General features: G+C 39.4%; 1 protein-coding gene across 1 annotated transcript in view; it reads left to right on the top strand.

Annotated features, from left to right (window-relative positions):
- Positions 1–17,426, top strand: part of col7a1l (collagen type VII alpha 1-like) — a gene marked incomplete at both ends in the record, with an annotated part of 75,507 nt that extends 58,081 nt beyond the window's left edge. The window contains 18 exons of the mRNA XM_079263121.1: positions 1,646–1,717; positions 1,914–1,985; positions 2,066–2,101; positions 2,191–2,271; positions 2,410–2,463; positions 2,621–2,674; positions 2,758–2,820; positions 2,908–2,970; positions 3,114–3,230; positions 4,364–4,441; positions 6,397–6,450; positions 6,549–6,597; positions 7,196–7,408; positions 10,405–10,470; positions 11,091–11,283; positions 11,810–11,906; positions 16,603–16,627; positions 16,897–17,426. Of these exons, the coding sequence (XP_079119247.1) occupies positions 1,646–1,717; positions 1,914–1,985; positions 2,066–2,101; positions 2,191–2,271; positions 2,410–2,463; positions 2,621–2,674; positions 2,758–2,820; positions 2,908–2,970; positions 3,114–3,230; positions 4,364–4,441; positions 6,397–6,450; positions 6,549–6,597; positions 7,196–7,408; positions 10,405–10,470; positions 11,091–11,283; positions 11,810–11,906; positions 16,603–16,627; positions 16,897–17,426 (1,917 nt within the window). The remainder of the gene's footprint in view (positions 1–1,645; positions 1,718–1,913; positions 1,986–2,065; positions 2,102–2,190; positions 2,272–2,409; positions 2,464–2,620; positions 2,675–2,757; positions 2,821–2,907; positions 2,971–3,113; positions 3,231–4,363; positions 4,442–6,396; positions 6,451–6,548; positions 6,598–7,195; positions 7,409–10,404; positions 10,471–11,090; positions 11,284–11,809; positions 11,907–16,602; positions 16,628–16,896) is intronic.
- Positions 17,427–18,079: the final 653 nt, after the last annotated feature.

The raw sequence follows: 18,079 nt of genomic DNA, 5'->3' as shown, positions 1-18,079 counted from the left end.
TTTTATGGCACTACAGATTAACTTTCTGCTGAATTAATTAACAAACGTTTTAGCTGTATTTACAAACCAGTATCTGTTAAATACATTGGCGCCTATACATCGGCGTTCCTTGATGTGCAGGCTGTGTAGTCGCCTTACAAATAAGGTCCTGCTTATTCACAGACACAGCTCTGGTTCAGGCCTGGCTCTGTTCTTTAGTCTGGGAGTCTTGGTGCTTTCTGGCAAAACAGTCCACATTCACACCAGTTTAACCAGATGAACCAAAGTTGGAGGACTTAACTGCCCAAAATAAAACATAAACAACTTGTGGGTTTTGTCCTGAAAGTTTATGTAGTCAGACTCCGTTGTAACGTAAAGTTTCCCAGAACAAACAAGAAATTTGGACGACTGAGTGAAATTTAGGCTGCACAGTGGCACAGTGGTTAGCACTGTGGTCTCACAGCAAGAAGGTCGCTGGTCTGAGGCTCAGCTGGGGGGGTTCAAACAGTCCCCTTTCTGTGTGGAGTTTGCATGTTCTCCCCATGTACATGTGGGTTCTGTATGGGTATTTAAGCTTCCTTTATTGAGCCCTACATAACCAATCGCCTGGCTATATCAGAGACCTTTTAAAAATTTAAAGCCATACGTTCTCAGCAGGTCTCTTAGACCAGGGTCTCTGCTGACCAGGGTCTGCTGGCTGTTTTACATGCGCGGTTCAAAACAACAGAGCCTTTGCAGCAGTGGCCCCTGCTTTATGGAACTCCCTTCGTCTCAGCCTGAGATTGGCTGAGTCGGTGATCTCTTTTCAAAATCCGCTTAACATCATCTTTTAATCTTGCTTTTACATAGTTTTATTTGTTTTCATATTCTTTCTTATGTTTTTATGTTGTTTTAATATTTGTGTTTTGTTGTGAAGTGCTTAAATAAACCTTTACGTGGTTACTCTAAATTGTCTCTAGGACAGAGTGTGAGTGTAAAAGGTTGTGTGTCTCTCTATGTTGCCCTGTGATAGACTGGTGACTTGTCCAGGGAGTACCCTGCCTCTCCCTCAATGATTGCTCGGATAGACTCCAGTTTCCCTGAGACCCTGAATTGAAAACTAAGAAAACAGATGGATAGATGAGAAAATTTTTATGAAAAGTTATTATATAAGTCACGTCTTTAAATTGGTTGCCAGGCAACATAACACAGCAGCATTCATGTTTTATTCTCAACTAATGATTCAAGTGTTTGATTGATCTAAATGAGCCGATCTGAACTTTATCTTCAGTAGTCATCCTCCCAGCTTTACTTCTGGGAGACCAGGCAGAGACACAGTTACTTTCTGGGTTGCTTGTATCTGCTGCGATGGTTGTCCAGAAGCTGGAAGAACGGACATGTAGCACCACCTAATTTTTCTGTTGTGGAATTCTGGCTTTTGTATGTGTGTGAGTGTGTGTGTGTGTGTGCATTTTCAAACTTTATTGACAGCATGCAGTTCAGCATTAATGTAAACACTCACATGCAGCATTGTTCCGGCTTAAGTTTTCTTTTTCTTTGTGACGTGTTCTTCCCTTGCATCTGCTCCACCTTTCTCCAGCTTTCATCAAGGTCAGAATGGTCGTTTTTTCTGAAGGTAAAAGTCATAAAAAGACTTATGAAAAGCTGAGTGGGCGTTTTGTTTCAGGGTGAACGAGGTCCACCAGGTTTCGATGGGGATAAAGGAGAAAAGGGTGAGGATGGTCCTCCTGGAGTCAAGGTAAAGAATCCCAATTCGGCCATTTGAAAAACAATGGTGAAAAGTCCTTCTGAAAGTTCTTTCTGAGTTTCTGAGAGACTTTCAAGTGTCTCGCAGCTCACAGCTGTCGTGCCGTAAGTTATGACGAAGCTCTGGGCTTTAATGTAGTCTGCTATGTGTTACTTAGAACCAATTATTTTGAAAAATCTTTGAAAAGGGCCTTAAGGGTGATGCTGGTACTAAGGGTTCATTAGGACGGTTTGGAGCACGAGGACCTGTCGGTCAGAAGGTAAAAGAATTGCAACATTATCATGTATGTATGAGACTTCTTGGCAGCTCAGTGTGTGAGACTGTAATGTTGTTCCACAGGGAGATCCAGGAGAGCCAGGGCTCAATGGTGTGATGGTAACGTTACAGATCTGCATTCAGTAGTTTTAAATCTAGTTTGTTTTTTCAGAGTTTACATATGTTGATCCCAACTGAACCGTTTTTAGGGCCGTAATGGAGATCATGGAAAGGATGGGGCCAAAGGCGACAAAGGGGACATAGGGCTTCAAGGCCAGAAGGGCGATCAGGTACACTTTTTTTCATTTTTGAAAGATTGAGCACAAATTTATTTGTGTATTTTTTTCATTTATTTTAATTTAATTCCATCTGTGTTATATATTAATTTATTTGATTTATCTATTTATTTATTTTTTATTTTTTGCAAGGGGGATCCAGGAGAGCCTGGCTTACCAGGAGAGAAAGGGGAGAAAGGAGAGAAGGTAAACGGCAGCTATTTATTATTATTATTATTATTATTATTATTATTATTATTATTATTATTATTATTATTATTATTATTATTATTATTATTATTATTGCTCTTAAACCTTAGTGGACCTTACAATGACTTATCTAATGTGTTATTTGCACTTGCAGGGTTTCAGAGGTTTTCCTGGGCGAATTGGGAGTTCTGGTCTAGATGGAGAAAAGGTTCGCCTCCAGTTAGATTGTGATTACAGATGGTGACGCTTTACAAGAGGAAATCTCATACACTCTATTATTTCACAAAACAGGGAGATCCAGGTTTACCTGGAAGCGCCGGCATACCAGGTCTGAATGGACTCACAGGACGCAAGGTAAAAAACTCCATGTGCCTTTACTTTTCTCCTGTTTTCTTCACATATACTTTCTTAAATTGTAATATTCATAATGTGAACCTTTAGGGTGATAAAGGAGAAGGTGGGATTAATGGTGTTGATGGTGAGCAAGGTGAAAAGGGGGAAAAGGTTTGTAAATTCAGTTTAATTTCTGTTATCAGTGTATTTCTGTCTCTTAGAAGCAACAACAGCTAAATGTTTTTTGTATTAATCACGCTAAAAACCTGCACAAAAATTAAACTTGATGTGTATTTCTTTCATTATTAATTCAGGGTGCAGCAGGTTTTCCAGGTTTCCCAGGATTTAAAGGATCAGCAGGAAGTCCTGGAAGGGATGGAGATGAGGGACCAACAGGACCCCCTGGTGCTCATGGAGACATGGGCCCTAAGGTACCGTATGGTTTCCATTTCTGTTACTACAGTGTAATAAATCATGATGATGCATCTGTCTTTATAAGTGCCATGCATTGTTTTCAGATTGTCAATATTCAGGCGTCCCCCCCACACACACACACAAATCCCCACTGTCTTCCAGTCAAAATCATCAAGAAAAGCCTTATCATCAACAAATCCCACAATAGCCTGGCCTCTCTGTACCCATCTGACCTTCTTCACCCATACACACAGCTTCACACCCATCTCCATACCTTCGGAGACAGAGCTTTGAGTGTGGCAGCTCCCACCCTCTAAAATTTCTTCCATCTGAGTTCCAGATTACAGCAACTCTTTAAGAAACTCCTCAAAACTATCCTCTCCAATAAGGCCGTCAACCTTTAGTCTCTTTATTTTTGCCTCTTTTTATTTGTTTGTTGTAGAGGTGTCCAAAGTTGGTCCTGAAAGGCCAATATATCCCTGTTCCAACACAGCTGGCTCACATTAAAGGGATCCAACAGCCTATGAAGTTCTGCACAATGACTTATTCATTAGAGGCAAGTCTGTTGGAGCAGGGATACATAGAAAACCTGCAGGATTGTGTCCCTGGAAGCCCAGAGCTGGACACCCTTGTTGTAAATCATCATTTGAAATGCACTGTATAAATCTGAATTGACACATTTTCTGGTGTGTCCAAACAGAACTTTTTGTACAGTTTTCACTCTAAGTACATTTTTCCCCTTTTTTACACGTAAACCCAACAAACAGGACTGAATTTGAGCAGAGCTTGATTACAGTCATCATTGTGTCTTCATGAGCGAGTGGCAGCTCTGTGCACTGCAGCACTGGAGACAGCAGAGATGTGTCCCCAATTAACACGCACACACACAGGAGTCTATTTCCAGCCGCAGCTTTCAAGTAATATCTCACTTAATCACATCCTTTCAGCTACAATTACCAGACTGTGTTGACAAAGGGTGGCTTGAACCATCTAATGAGGATATTCCAAGGATGCAACTAATTGATCTGTCTTCCCCACTGCTTAGAAGTTAGTGACTTGATGGGCTGTCAAGGATTTGTTAATATAGGAACAGGGGGTGTTGTATTAAAAGATTTATTTCCCTGTTTGTGTTTGGACTTTTGTTGAACAGGGCGAGAGAGGTCGAAGAGGACGAGCAAAGCCGTGTCAGAGGGGAGCACCGGGGGCACCTGGGTTAAGAGGAGAAAATGTAGGATTCTCATCTGAGCACACACCTTTCACCTCTCCATGCACGATTCTGGCAGACACTTTCATTTAGTTGAACTTGTTTTTAGTTGCTTGGTATATTTAAATCCAATATTACTTGTGTTAGCTCTGTGGTTTGATCTCCAAAGCAGCGCTATAATATTCTACAATGGCAAAGCAAAAAGGGAGTTTTAAGTTATTTATCATTTTACAGGGAGTAATCCAGTCTACATGTGTTAAAGAACAATTACAACCATGTCCCTCAGGGCACTCTGTAGGAGGTGTTGCTGATGTTATGGGCTGTAAACTTGTTCATAGTGTGTCTTGGACTTCAAAGCTTCCCTTCATCACCTATTCTTTCTGTAGTATTCATGGACGGGATCTCAAGGTGCAGTCAGCCAGGTTTGGAGACTTTAAGGTTGCATCCCTGAGGATGTGGTCCTGTTGGCTTCCTCAGCCTCCCCTGGGGGAGGTTTGCAGCTCATTAAAGTCTAAAGTCATGGCTCTCATCCAGAAAAGAGTGGATTGTCTTTGCAGGTTGAGAATGAGTCTTTGCCTCAGGTGGAGAGGTTCAAGTATCTCCAGATTTTGTTCACAATTGATGGTAAGATGGAGCTTGGGGAGCTCCATGTATCAGATCTGGTCTGGGAACAACCTGGAATCCCCCAGGAGGAGATTTAGTGTCTCACCAGGGAGGTGGATGTGTCCCCTGAATCTGTTGCCTCCATAATAATGGATGCATGGACATTGTTTTGCTGGTTATAAAGTACAGAAATAACAAAATGACATAAAACTTCATAACCTTCTTTATAGCTGGATCCATTGAGCTTTGATTCATCCTTCTCCTATCCGTACTCCTTGATTGTACAACTTCACCGAAGTCTAACTTTACCTAATTCAGTTCACTGTACGTAATAAGTAGGTGCATATTTGTCTTTATAAGCTGTCGACTTCTCTGCAGCATCTGAAGTATACGAAAGGATGGAAGCCTTTAATTGTTAAAAAGCAGTGGAAAAATGCTTCTGTCATTTCCTCGGGACGATTAGAAGATGAATCAATAATTTTTTAAAGAAACGCTTGAGATAAAAGTTACTAATATGGTAGCAAAAGAACTAATTTTCAAAACTTAAATAATAATTATAGATAATTTTAGTGATTAGAATTATTACCTTCACCACAAAGGCTGAGGAGGTTGTTTTCAACTTTGGGAGAGACTCAGATAACCATCTGGATCCAGGAGAGCAGTGGGTGATTAGCTTCAGCAGGTTTATTTTCACACATTTTTAATAAAAGTATTTAAATCTGACATATTATAAAAATGAGGAAAACTTCAAATGGCCTAAATGGTTGATTGAATGAATGAGAAGCAATCAATCAACCCCCCTGAGGGAAATGATCAATTATAAAATTATTTAAGTATTTATAGATAATTATGTATATAATATAATGTATATAATTATACATTATGTATATAATTAATTATGAAACAGTAAATTCCAATTTGCAATGTAATAATTACATTTTTAAAGAATGCAATTGTTTTTGTTAATTTAATTGAATGATTCATAATAAGTATCCTAAAAGAAATCATTAAACTAAATAACTGTATATGATGAAAAGATATTTTACACTTTTATTCCATTCAAACTCTTTCATAAATCACACGTATTATCGGTGATTTGTTCAGATTTAAGTTTAAACTTGCCAAACTGAATTTACTTTAACAAACTGGGACACGTGGAAGAAAACCAGTGGGAGTTATGGAGAGATTTAACAAGCCACAATAAGTCAAATGCACCTATATGGGTCTACAACGTGGCCATAGAAACATCTGCACAATTCAGTGCCTGCAGACCTGTCGGGGTCCTCGATGTTTAATATGTTTTATTGCACTGGCATGATTTTTAATCCATACATGACAATACACTCCTTTTTTTGTTGTTTTTTTCTGTCCAATAGGGTTCAGCTGGTTTTGAAGGGGTCAAAGGTGAAAAGGGAGAGCCTGGACTGTCAGTAAGTTTTTAATGACACAAAATAATCACACTCATAAATGGAGATTAAGTTAAAACGCAGTAATTGCTCACTTGGATGCTGTCTCCCTCTGTGGCAAGGCAGAAGAAGTGAAGGAGCTTGTGAACCAGGAGGTGGTAGAGAAGTGTGGTAAGCTTGCCCACGTTGGAGGTGGGTGTTGTACTGTACATTTTGAACCCTCTCTGGAGTGTCTGATTACACTTTTCTTTGCATTTATCCAAGAGTGAATAAACATGTGCCTCTAGATAGGCCTGCATATTGTGGTTATACGTGTGTGTGTGTGTGTGTGTGTGTGTGTTTGTGTGAAGCTATTTGTTGTAGAGCTCCTGTGGCAGCAGCATGGCACCCATGTGTGTTGAGCCATCTGTTATGTTCTCTCAGAGGAACACGCACCATGGTGCCAGCAATAGTGGAGCCATTCACAAACACGAGATTGCCATTAAGAAGGACGCCTCCCTGAGAAGCCACTACATGTACAAAACACTTAAAGGATTATTCTGCTTTGTGTCGCCATGCTGCACATCTTTTTTTTTTCTTTTTTTTTTTTTTTTTTAACAATGTTGACATGCTGCATTAAAAATGCATGTTTAAACAGAAAGATTATCACGCATGCAGTGAAACAGTTCTGCTAACTCAGAATGTTAAATATGTTGAGTTGTACAAAGCACAAGCATCACAAGCAGGATCCATATCTGCTGCTCGTGTGTGTGTGTTTGTGTCGCTGCAGGGTTGGAGTACAAGTTCATGGTTAAGTCTGTGGATCCAGATGCATCAATTACAGAGACTGGAAGTAAAAACAAGCTAAAAGCAGAGGTGATGTCAGTGACTAGGGAGCTCCTGGGGAAAGGGATGGAAGAGGAGGATGAAGCTGTGGAAGGGGAAAGGACAAGTCCTGCTGCTGTGACTCCTGGAGAAGAAATGATCTTATCAAACCATACTGGTAAGAAAAATACACCTTGGCTTGACTTTGACCAACTGTGCTGAAGGACGACACAGCTCAAACCTATGTGGAGCAGCTGTGTATTTACGTTGTGCAGTGTGTGACAGTATGATAAAGAAAATAATACTCTGAGGTGTTTACATAAAAGAGTGTATAAACATTAGTCGTGGTTTGGTTGGATTCAGTGATGCAGCCAGAGTCATATTGCCATGGTTACCTGCCATAAAAAGGTCCAAAGTTTAAAAAAAGTTTAACATTACTGCAAACAAACTACAACTCTCCATCTTTAAAGGTGGAGTGTGTAAGATTTGCAATATTTTCTAAATAATAAAATAACTACAATCATAATTAGATGACAAAAAGCACTTTTTTTTTTTTACTGGTAGGCAAACATTTAAGAAGGGTCTTCGTCATTAATTAAACTTGTAATTTAATAACACATCAAATATGGACAGACTGGAACCTACATGTTTAAAAAAAACTATCTAATTATGATTGTAGTTATTTTATTAGTTAATTTATTTAGAAAATATTGAAAATCTTACATACTCTACCTTTAAGGTAGAGATGAGCTCAACACTGTGTCACGAGGAGGTTGTGGAGGTGAGGACCTAAATGCAGGATCTGGAGGCTGGAAGGTTGAATGTAGACGTTTATTTCTAACAGAAAACTTGACGCAGGAAGCTAACAAAATAAACCAGCAAACAGAACTGAAACCAAGGGCTGTAAATACTGGATAAGCAAACGAGACACAAGTGTGGTGAATGAACTAAACAGACCAGGTGAAACTAATGAACAGGAACAAAAGCTAAACAGGAAACAAGGGAACTAAACAGGGAAGACCAGAACTAAAGATACAAAACAAGAAACCAAAACTAAAAATACAGACATCATGACACACTGGGGGTTATGTAAAAACATACTGGTTGTGATCTCTAGAAGGAAACACTTATTCTAAATACCGTACAGACTTTATGTCTTCCCACTGTAAAGTCCTAAAAGAAAGTGGCCTGAGGTCAGCCGATTAGCTCTTGTTGTCTGTTCCCAAAGCCAGGCTACAGACCAGGGGGGCCATGGTCCTCTCTGTGGCTGCACCCAGACATCAGGACAGTCTTCTCAGTCTGTTGTAGGTCAATTTAAGTCCAGACCTAAAACACAACTTTTTTCCACTGGCCTTTAATATAAGCTGACATTTTGGGGTACACCTTGGTTTTTTTTTAATACTTTTTTATACTTTGGATTATTTTTAATGGCACTTTTATTTAATTCCATTGCGATTTTATTAGTAGGATTTTATCATTATAATATTCTAGGTTTTTATTTTTACTTTTTTTGTTTTTATCCTATTTGTGATAATTTTATCTGTATTTTTTGTTTTGTGAAGCACTTTGGTCAGCAGGGCTGTTTTTAAATGGCTGTTTTTGTTTTTTTTTTAAAAATATAAATAAATTGGAACTGAATTTAATTGAAAAGTCCAAACCTGTAACTAAAGGAAAAGTATAACATGGTTAATAATACGTAAACAGCAACTTTTCAGAAAGAGCGTGCAGAAAGTTACACTTGGCGTGAGCTTGTACCAGCAGGTCCAACACGTCATGATGCTCATTAATGAACACAGCCGCAGGCAGAAATCACTTTCTGCATCTCAAGTTATTGTAATTCTTGCTGTAGGTAAATAAGCCAGGCAGCTAATCAAAATACGAGGCTGTCATTGCCCAGTGTCAATGTCAGCCTGATTAATTATAAATGACAATTATTACACCCTAATTTGCTAATTCTATGTTAGATAATAATGAATGCACAGGCTCAGTCCAGTGTTGGTTTAGGTTGAATTGCTACTCATACCAGCCTCTTTACTGTTGTTACAAAGATGATCGTTTCTCTATCGAACATAAAGTAAGATGCCGAGTGACGCATAGATCAACTAATCTATATTAAATTGGCATAATTCTGACTCAGCTTGCACGTCAAACAGTCCACCTAAGGCGAAAACAGAGTCCCGACCAGCACCTGTGTGATTTCAAAGGATTCAGAGCTTAAAATGCTCCATTAGAAATAAAACCAGTGGAATTACTTTATGGAAATCAGAAGCAAGTTGGGCTTTATTTTAATCTGTTTAAAGTTCATGTGATCAACTTGTTAACATTAACACAACATTTAGAGCCATCATGTTTCCATCCACTTGTCCAATATTCATCCCTTCATGAGTCTGTTTTACCATGTCCTGACAGAAAAGTGAGGCACTTAGCCTCTGCACTGCTTTCACATAAACAGTTTTAACCAGCTCTCTGCTCCGATGGGAAATTACCTGCTGGATGTGGAACCAATAAACACCTAAAACCCGTTTTGTGAAGCTAATAAAGGATTACTTCATGTGGCATACTAAAGTCAAACTTGTGTTAGCTGGTTGGCATCCAAGTTTTCATCCATGCATCATGATTATGAGGGTTTTCACAAGCTGTGTGCCTGTCTGATGACTTTAAACTCCAGTCATGTAAAATCTGCTCAGCGGAGGCTTCATATCCGACTGTAATTCGGCATCGCACATTGTTTGTACCTCAACTTCCTCCATGTGTGTTTACAGTTTCATGCTTAGCGATGTTTTAAGTGCCACAATACGAGGAGCTTCCCTCCAAAAGCAAGTTTATTTTAACTGTTCGTCATTAAAATGAGTTCATAGGTGATGTTGCTTCTTCAGTTTAAAACTGCAGCCTCCATAAAATGCTGTAATGTGCCTTTAAACTCGCTCTGGAAAACATTGTGAACAGTCTTTTAATATTTTGTCTCCTAGCTTAAAAAGTTTCTGTCAGAAGCCTGTAGTTTGTTATTGGTGCCTGAAAAGAAGTCAACAAATGGAAGCTCTGCAGCATCCTCGTTTGGCTTTAAAATGACCCAGAACGCCTCTGGCCTTCATTAGGTTGCTGGTCTAGAGAGTGGCTCTCCTGGTCACTGCTTGGTCCAGGAAAATGTTTGATTGGCTCTGCTTCTGGCTTCAGATTCTCACAAAGACAGAGACTGGGGACAGAGGACGAAGAGAAGGGTATTCGTAACAAAGCCTCCTGGTGAGTGGCCAAGAAGACAGATTTTCTCCTCTTCCTCTCATTTTCCTTAATTACTTGCTCTGTTTAGAGGATGCTTTTTTCTGTTTGTTTCTTTCTTTTCTTTTTTTTTAAACTATTGAGCTCATTTCTCTCTGTATCTTTTTATATCACTTATGAGTAATGAGCTCACATAATTAGTGTGGGGGTAAAAAAAATGAGGCCAGAATTACATATTTGACATGCTCTGCTCGATTTAACCTGAAAATCAAAATGTGAAAAGAAGCAGATGATCAAATGTGTTTCTATACCAGAAAAGATAATGAACAAATGATCACTTTTATTTCCTTTTTACGGTCACTGCTCATATATTTTGTCATAACTCCATGTGGTCTTTATTAGTCTGGAAAGTCAGGAAAGTGGGATAAACTTTTGGTTAATTGAAAATAAAACAATAAATAAAGCTTTTAGACATCTATAATATCCAGAATCCCTGATTTTCAAACAAAGCTGGCTCATCTATTCTGGCAAACAGGGTTGTAAAGCAGCATATGGAGGGATTTCTCCCCTCATTCCTTACAGTTTTGCAGCAAAAAGTACTCCTGCATTGTTTTATTTCTCATATGAGTCACATGTGATTTCAGTAACAGACCGCTGCCTGGAGCCGCTGGCAGAAGGAGTCTGTTCAGACTACATTCTGCTCTGGTACTTCCACACCCAGTCAGGGGAATGCAGACCATTTGTGTACGGCGGCTGTGGTGGCAACCAAAACCAGTTCCCCTCAAGACAGGAGTGCCAAGCTTGGTGTGGGATGGAGAGCAAAGCTAAAGGGAACCAGTCAGATCACAAGAGAGATGCACCGTCCAACAGCTGATGCAGGGACTGAAAGAAGTCCTGCTCCAATCAGGCTTTGACGACACAGTATTTGGATTATGTTGGAGGCAAAAAAAATGGCTGAAAATATTCCCAAAGAGGAAAGATGAATGTGACGATAATCTTTGTCTGTATATATCTGTGTAAAGTTTGCTGTTTTGCATTTTGCATTGCTTTTATTTATGGATTTTTTTTACAAGCAGCTGTGTCAAGACCTGGTTTGTGAATTTAAATCAAAGCAATTGAAACATTTAGAAATTGTTTTTTTTTTTAACCACATCATGTGTATCTATGTCTTTTGCTGTACTGATGCTTTGTAGTGTCTTTGTATGAGTATAATGTGTCCTACTGAGAAATTAAACCAGTCTCTATGTTTGCGATGTCTCCCTGCATATCCGTCTCTTACGTTTTGTCAATGGCTCTACGTCCTGCGGGCTGTGAAGCTGATTTCCTGCTGCTTCCTTCACCACTACATATGCTCCTTTGGCAGGGGTGTCATGGGTCAGGCTGGGAGCCAGATGAGGAGCCATCAGGGGCCCAGTGACTCTCCACTGGACCATCTCAGCAGTGGCAGAGGATCCCTGTGTGTGGGTGTGTGTGTTCTTTTAGGGGCTGCACATCAGATGTGTTTTTGTTGCTCCTGAAAAACACAAGTTAAATGCAGAGGCTGCTACAGGTGGAGGTCTTCAGGATGGTGTTGTATTCCTGTTTAAATCTCATGTCAACAAGTCTGTAATGTGTCTAATTGGACGGATTTTCTGGTTAATTACCAAAAATAGTCACCTCAAACTGACATGGGAGTATTTCACGAACAAGCCCCCTGAGGCTTCTTTCATGTTAGTCACGATTCTGCGCTGTGATGTACTCCCACATGCTAAGATGCTTCACAAATCTGCAAGATGTATTGAGATTTAAAAGCATTTTGCTATGAGCTGTGGGAAATGTTGAATTTTTTATATATATTTTTTTCAGATTATGTCTTGTTTGTTCATTGATAAATATAAAGTAGTGTCAAATCTGAAAACATTCTTACAAACTATTTATATCTTTCTGTGCTTTGAAATATTCATCAGCGCAGAACTAACAATCACATCTAAAGATATGAAAAAGCAGAATGTTTATGTTAATATTTGCACTTTTTGTGGCTCCAAGTTGGAGTTTTATGAATGACTTTTATGAAGATTTCAGGGTTGCTCGATATTTGCCTCCAAATTGGAAAAGTTATTTTTAAATCACGGCTCTAAAAGATGTAAAATAATTTATTTGTTATTGGGGGGAAAAAAAAACAAAGTCTAAGAAGCAGGTCATCAAAATGAAATAAGTCATCCAGCACACATCAGGCAGAAAACAGGAACGCTCCGATTGGACGAGTGATTGTTGCCATGGTAAAGACAAACCTCTCCAAGACATCTTAGACATCTTAGACACCGGGGCGTGTTACAGAGTTGTAACACGCCCCGGAAGCAAAAACACATCATCCAGGCTGTAAGACAGCAGAAACACAGGATTTATCCCAAGATGATAAACAGAAGATGAGAATTTGCCTTTAAAATCAGGATCAGATCTGGAAACAATAAAAACTTGCCAGCTGTAGTTTTACACCTCGGATATTTCCTTGTTGTTCCTTTTAATATCTCTGATGTCTCGAGTTGTGAGAGTTTGTCTCAGTGAAACAGATAAATATTAATAACTGCAAAACATTTTTTGATTTCTTTTAACCATTTTTTTTTTACTGTGTAACATCAAAATTATTGTAGTGCAGTCATCTGCTTCCTGGGATCCAGTAGATGGTTTACAGCAAAGTTTCTACCATAAAGTGATGCAAAAAGTCTCAGAAACTATCAAATTTCATAGAGAATATTTGGCTTCACAGGATTTGACTGATGGCAATAAGTGAGGTATAAGATATACAACTTTATTTCCACCATAAGATGGACTGAAGTTTATTTTGCTTGATTTCTTTCTACCAGGTGAAACTCAGACTGATAAGACTCACTGAGGAGGAACAGATGAGGTCCCACCTGACCTCAAGGTGCATCCGTAGTTTTATACACATGAAGATGAACTGGGGTGTGTGATTCCATTTCAGAAATCAGCTCCAGATTGTTCCGGTTTAGGAAGCCAGGACCCAAAACTCAGCCAACAAGGAAGTTTAAACAGATTTATTGAAATAATTATGCTGTTGAAGGTGTTGTTAGTCTGATCATCTGGAACACAAAAAACAGGTGAACCAAAAACAGGGGTGAGAAAATACTGGAGAGGCTGAGAAATGAATGTTTCCAGGGTCCACACCAAAAGACACGAGCAAGCAGAAGAAATCCGAGGCGTGAGCAAGAGGCGGGTCAGAATCAGGCAGGGTTCAGCAACAGGTGATCAGTTCACATCAAAAAGAGCGTAGTGAAGACGGTGGTTGTGGACAGGCAGGGTCCAACCAGGTTTATTTCTCATGAACAAGGCTTGAAAGCTGTGAAAAAGACAGACGATCTCACACTGGGCAGATCTAGAGCTGGTGTTTAAGTAGAGGGCAGAATAGGTGAGGATATAATCAGCTATCAAGCCAGGGAAGATGCAGCTCCTTCAGGGCAGAGCAGAAACCGTGACACAGAGAAGCAGGAGTGGGTGGACATCTTGTTGAGCTGAGTTTTACAGCATGTAATTACAGCTGCTGTGAAGACATGAATTCATATTAATGAAGTTGCTCATTAGAACTTGACCCAATGCAGTTTAATACTGTCTATCTCTTCATTTCTTCATACTCTGGGTGGTTTCCACAACATGTATGCACACTCAGTGTTAACCCACAAAGACCCAACCCATGAAATCATGGTCAGATAAGTCCAATTTTTTTATATGAGCATTTAATTTTGTCCTTTAAACAAAATATAAAATAAAAAAAAAAAGCACCAACATTTTTAGGGATATTTACCATTTATAGTGATATGTCAAAACGTTTATAGTGTAAGCTTCTGCTTTCTGGTGTCCATTACTGGGCAGAAGACAAAAATCCCACTGGTTACACAGGGTTTTGAGCAAAGTTTGTACCATAAAGTGATGCCAAATGTCTCAAAACTGTATGTATCATTTATATCGTGCTGAGTTCTTATGAGTTAAACAAAGCAGGATGATCTCCATGTTCTCGGATGTCTGCATTCTTCAAGACTAGGGGTGTCAAACTCCAGTCCTCGAGGGCTGATATCCGGCAGGTTTTTGTTTTTTCCTCTCTACCAACGCAGCTGATTCTAATCAAATGCATCCAGCAGCTTCTTGTCAACCTGTTTTTAAGTTTTGGTCAGGTGTGTTGGAGCATGGAGACAACAAAAACCTTCAGGATACCGGCCCTCGAGGACTGGAGTTAAACACCTGTGTTCTAGACGATCCCATAGGATGTGATTCACTTGTTTCAGCTCTTGTGCTTCAACAGACTTGTGCTGCAGCCCACACTGCATGAGTGGACATGAAAGTGGTTTGGGTGAACAAATGTGATTTAATGATGGCATCAGCGACTGATGTAGTTTCAGCGTTGTGTTAAGTATGACATGATGTTGGGATCCCATGACACGTTTTATGTATCTGTTTCAAATCCTTTCCGCCACCTGTTTTATTCATATGTTCCTGATTTTTATTGATTTCTCACCTTTTAAGCATTTTAAATGTCTTCTCTTGCCTACAAGATGGAGACGAGATGGAAAGCACCTCTACTGAGGCTGCTCTCAGTTTTAGGTTGATAATGCATAAATTAACAGTCAAACAAATAATAAGACAAATCTCTCTCTCTCTCTAACCCTCTTTTTATGTCAAACTACAGAAAATAAATGCAGCTATTGTCCAAACATCCTTAGACAGAGAGGTGCAGACATGTCTTCAGTGCTTGAGGACTGTTGTCCTGCAGGTTTTATATGAGGATCAACACACTGTATTCAGAATAAATAGATTTCTCATCAAAAGATGAAGTTTTACACAAACTATTTAATAATCCATCAATTCAAACCAGATGTGTTGAAGTACAGAAACATCATAAAATGTGCTGAAGAATCAATATTGACATATTTTATTTGCAATAAAAAGGGTTTCAAGAAAGTTTGATCAAATGGAAATAGTTTGAATGCTTCACAAGACATAAAGTGTAACACATGTAATGCTTTTAAAAACAATATTAAGAAATATGAGAGTTAATAAAAACACTTGTAGATTAATTGCTAACATTTGGAGAAAAAACCTGTGGGTGGAGGTAATTCTGTTTCTTGATATGACTGCTATTCATTAAGGCTCTTTCTTTTATTCCCACTTTCCTTCTGATTAAAGTATGGATCAAAATCCAGTATTCATTAAGTTGGTGGTTCAGTGAAACAACAGACACCGACTGAACATGTCCTACTTCAGATTTGAGTTTTATTTTATTGATTCTTTTCCCTTCAAATGCTGATCACTGATTTCCTTCTCCTCAGTGGACTGGATTTAGCTTTTCTCCCCCCATTATGACACCATAAAAATCCACTAAATTAATGTATTTTTCTGATCAACTTGCATTTAAACTCCCAATTACATTAACCACTGAAACTACCTCTTAGTTTTGATTAGAAATTAAGTCATAAAGTTTCTGGGGTTTAAAAATAATTTTGTTTCATGTTATCTCTCTTTGTCTCTGTGAGCAGAAGATTAAAACCACCAGGGTCTTTTTCAGTAATTGAAGATCTGATTGCTTTTTTAAAGAGTAAAATGGTTAACATGTCTATTGATATAAAACTCTAATAACTATGGTCACTTGTGCAGACTCGTCCAGCTGAGAAGAGGGAAACAGCATGAAAGGCATGGATGGGAGCTGTCCCTGGTGCTGGAGAAGTAATCTCAAGCGTTGCAGGTGTTTTATTTTTGTAAATTTAAAGCTCATTGCTGTAAAAGATAACATTCTGAGAAACTAGAGCTGCATATAAAATGAAGTTGTCCACAGTCGTGATGCCTCCTGTGTACAACCAGGAGGACACTTTTTTTTCTCTGCTTATTATTATTTCATCACTACACCACAACCAATGGAAAAGCTCCTGACAAAACCAAAATGTCAACGAGATGACGTTGTTGCTGGCGTAGGGCTGCAGTTTGATGGGCCTTACTAAACCATTGCAGGGGGAATGGACGCGCAAGACACTCCGGCGGTCAGACAGTGCGCACTGCTGACCCCCGCACGCCTTCTTAGTTAATCGGGATTTGCAATCAGAATTCCACTTGAAGATTCCTGCTTGTTGGGTTTCCTTTGCGGGTTCTCGCTCTGGTGTCCCTCTCTCACAGCTTTCTTTATCAAGGAACAAGAGTGGTAAGAAAAGTGTTCTTGTGTTTGCGTTTCTACGCGTCTTCTTCGCGCAAACGTTTTTCCAGGGACTCAAACATGAGGATGCAATTTTCCCCATTTAAAAGTAAAAATTCTTTTTTTTTTTCTTAAAGTTAAAGTTTATAGTTGCATTTTTTTTCTTGGAGATTAATTAAAGCTTTGACAGATTATCTGTCCACATGTACATTTTGCTTTGTCGGTGTCTGAAGTTATTTATCCATGAAAAGTTCAAATAAGATGCATTATTGGGGCAGAATTATGTTCACACGCTTTTTCCTTCTTTGTCACCTGTGTTGGTCCCAGAGGACACAGCATGCTGTCGTCCTTGAAGACCCTCCTGCTGCTCTCGGTCCTGTGCGCACCGACCTCCAGCCTGTGCCTGCGCCTCTACCAGACCCGCTCCGATCTGCTCTGCAACGACCACTTGGCAGTTGGGGTCCGGAGTGATGACAGCGAGCCCATTTACTCCCCCGTGGACGGCTGGGGGTCCCTCCTGCAGTCCGCAGAGTATCTCGCCTCCTCCTCTTCCTCCTCTTCTGCTGAATCCAGTCGGGAAAAAAGGACTTTAAGTCCCGCAAACTACCGCTTTATGAGCCGAACGAAACTCAGAGGGCAGATGCTCAGCAACAGCAGCAAAGGGGACCGCAGGAGCAGGCTCACCTTGTCCCTGGACGTCCCGACCAACATCATGAACGTCTTGTTTGATGTGGCCAAAGCCAAAAACCTGCGCGCCAAAGCTGCGGAGAACGCGCGTCTCCTGGCGCAGATTGGACGCAGAAAATAAAATCAAATAAAAGGAACATTTTGAAGTAGGACACTCTCAGAATATAAAGAATTAAGTAAACAATAATTCATTGATCCAGGAGGGAATATTTGCTTTTAAATATCCACTCAAATAAAAGAAAACAGCTTAACACACCGCGGTGATTCTGTTGCTGTCACAGTAAATGTCCGTGAGTTGACATAGTTTTTGTTTTGCAGATCACAGCAGGAAAGCGGAAAAAATCTCTGTAACTGAAGGAAAATATCCTAATTGAAGAAGTGAAAGAAATGAAACAATAGATGATGATTGTGTTGTTGTTTAAAACCGCTTTAAACACAAAGATTTATTCCAACATTTTGTGATTTTATTCACGCAGTGTCCTCTTCTGTATGATGCTTTATTCGTGTCAGTAAACTGTTCCAAACCCTCTTGTCTCAGTGAAGCAGCGAGGAATATTTCTCTGGCAACAGCCTCTTAAATGAAAACAGGACAAGACGAGCAGAAATAGTCATCTGCCTTGTTTAAAGATTCTCGTTTGAAATCTACGTTATTTTAGGTGAATAAAATGAAAAATATTTTGTTTCCCTTACCATTTTATTTGATCTAATGTTGCACTATACATGGATACTTTAAAGCAGCTTTAATTAAAACAGTTTAATGTTTAATGTGGTCAG

The sequence above is a fragment of the Telmatherina bonti genome, assembly GCF_933228915.1.
Source record: "Telmatherina bonti genome assembly, chromosome: 23".
Taxonomy (NCBI): domain Eukaryota; kingdom Metazoa; phylum Chordata; class Actinopteri; order Atheriniformes; family Telmatherinidae; genus Telmatherina; species Telmatherina bonti.
Note: the sequence above shows the minus strand (reverse complement) of the source record. Positions and strands in the feature narration are given on the sequence as shown.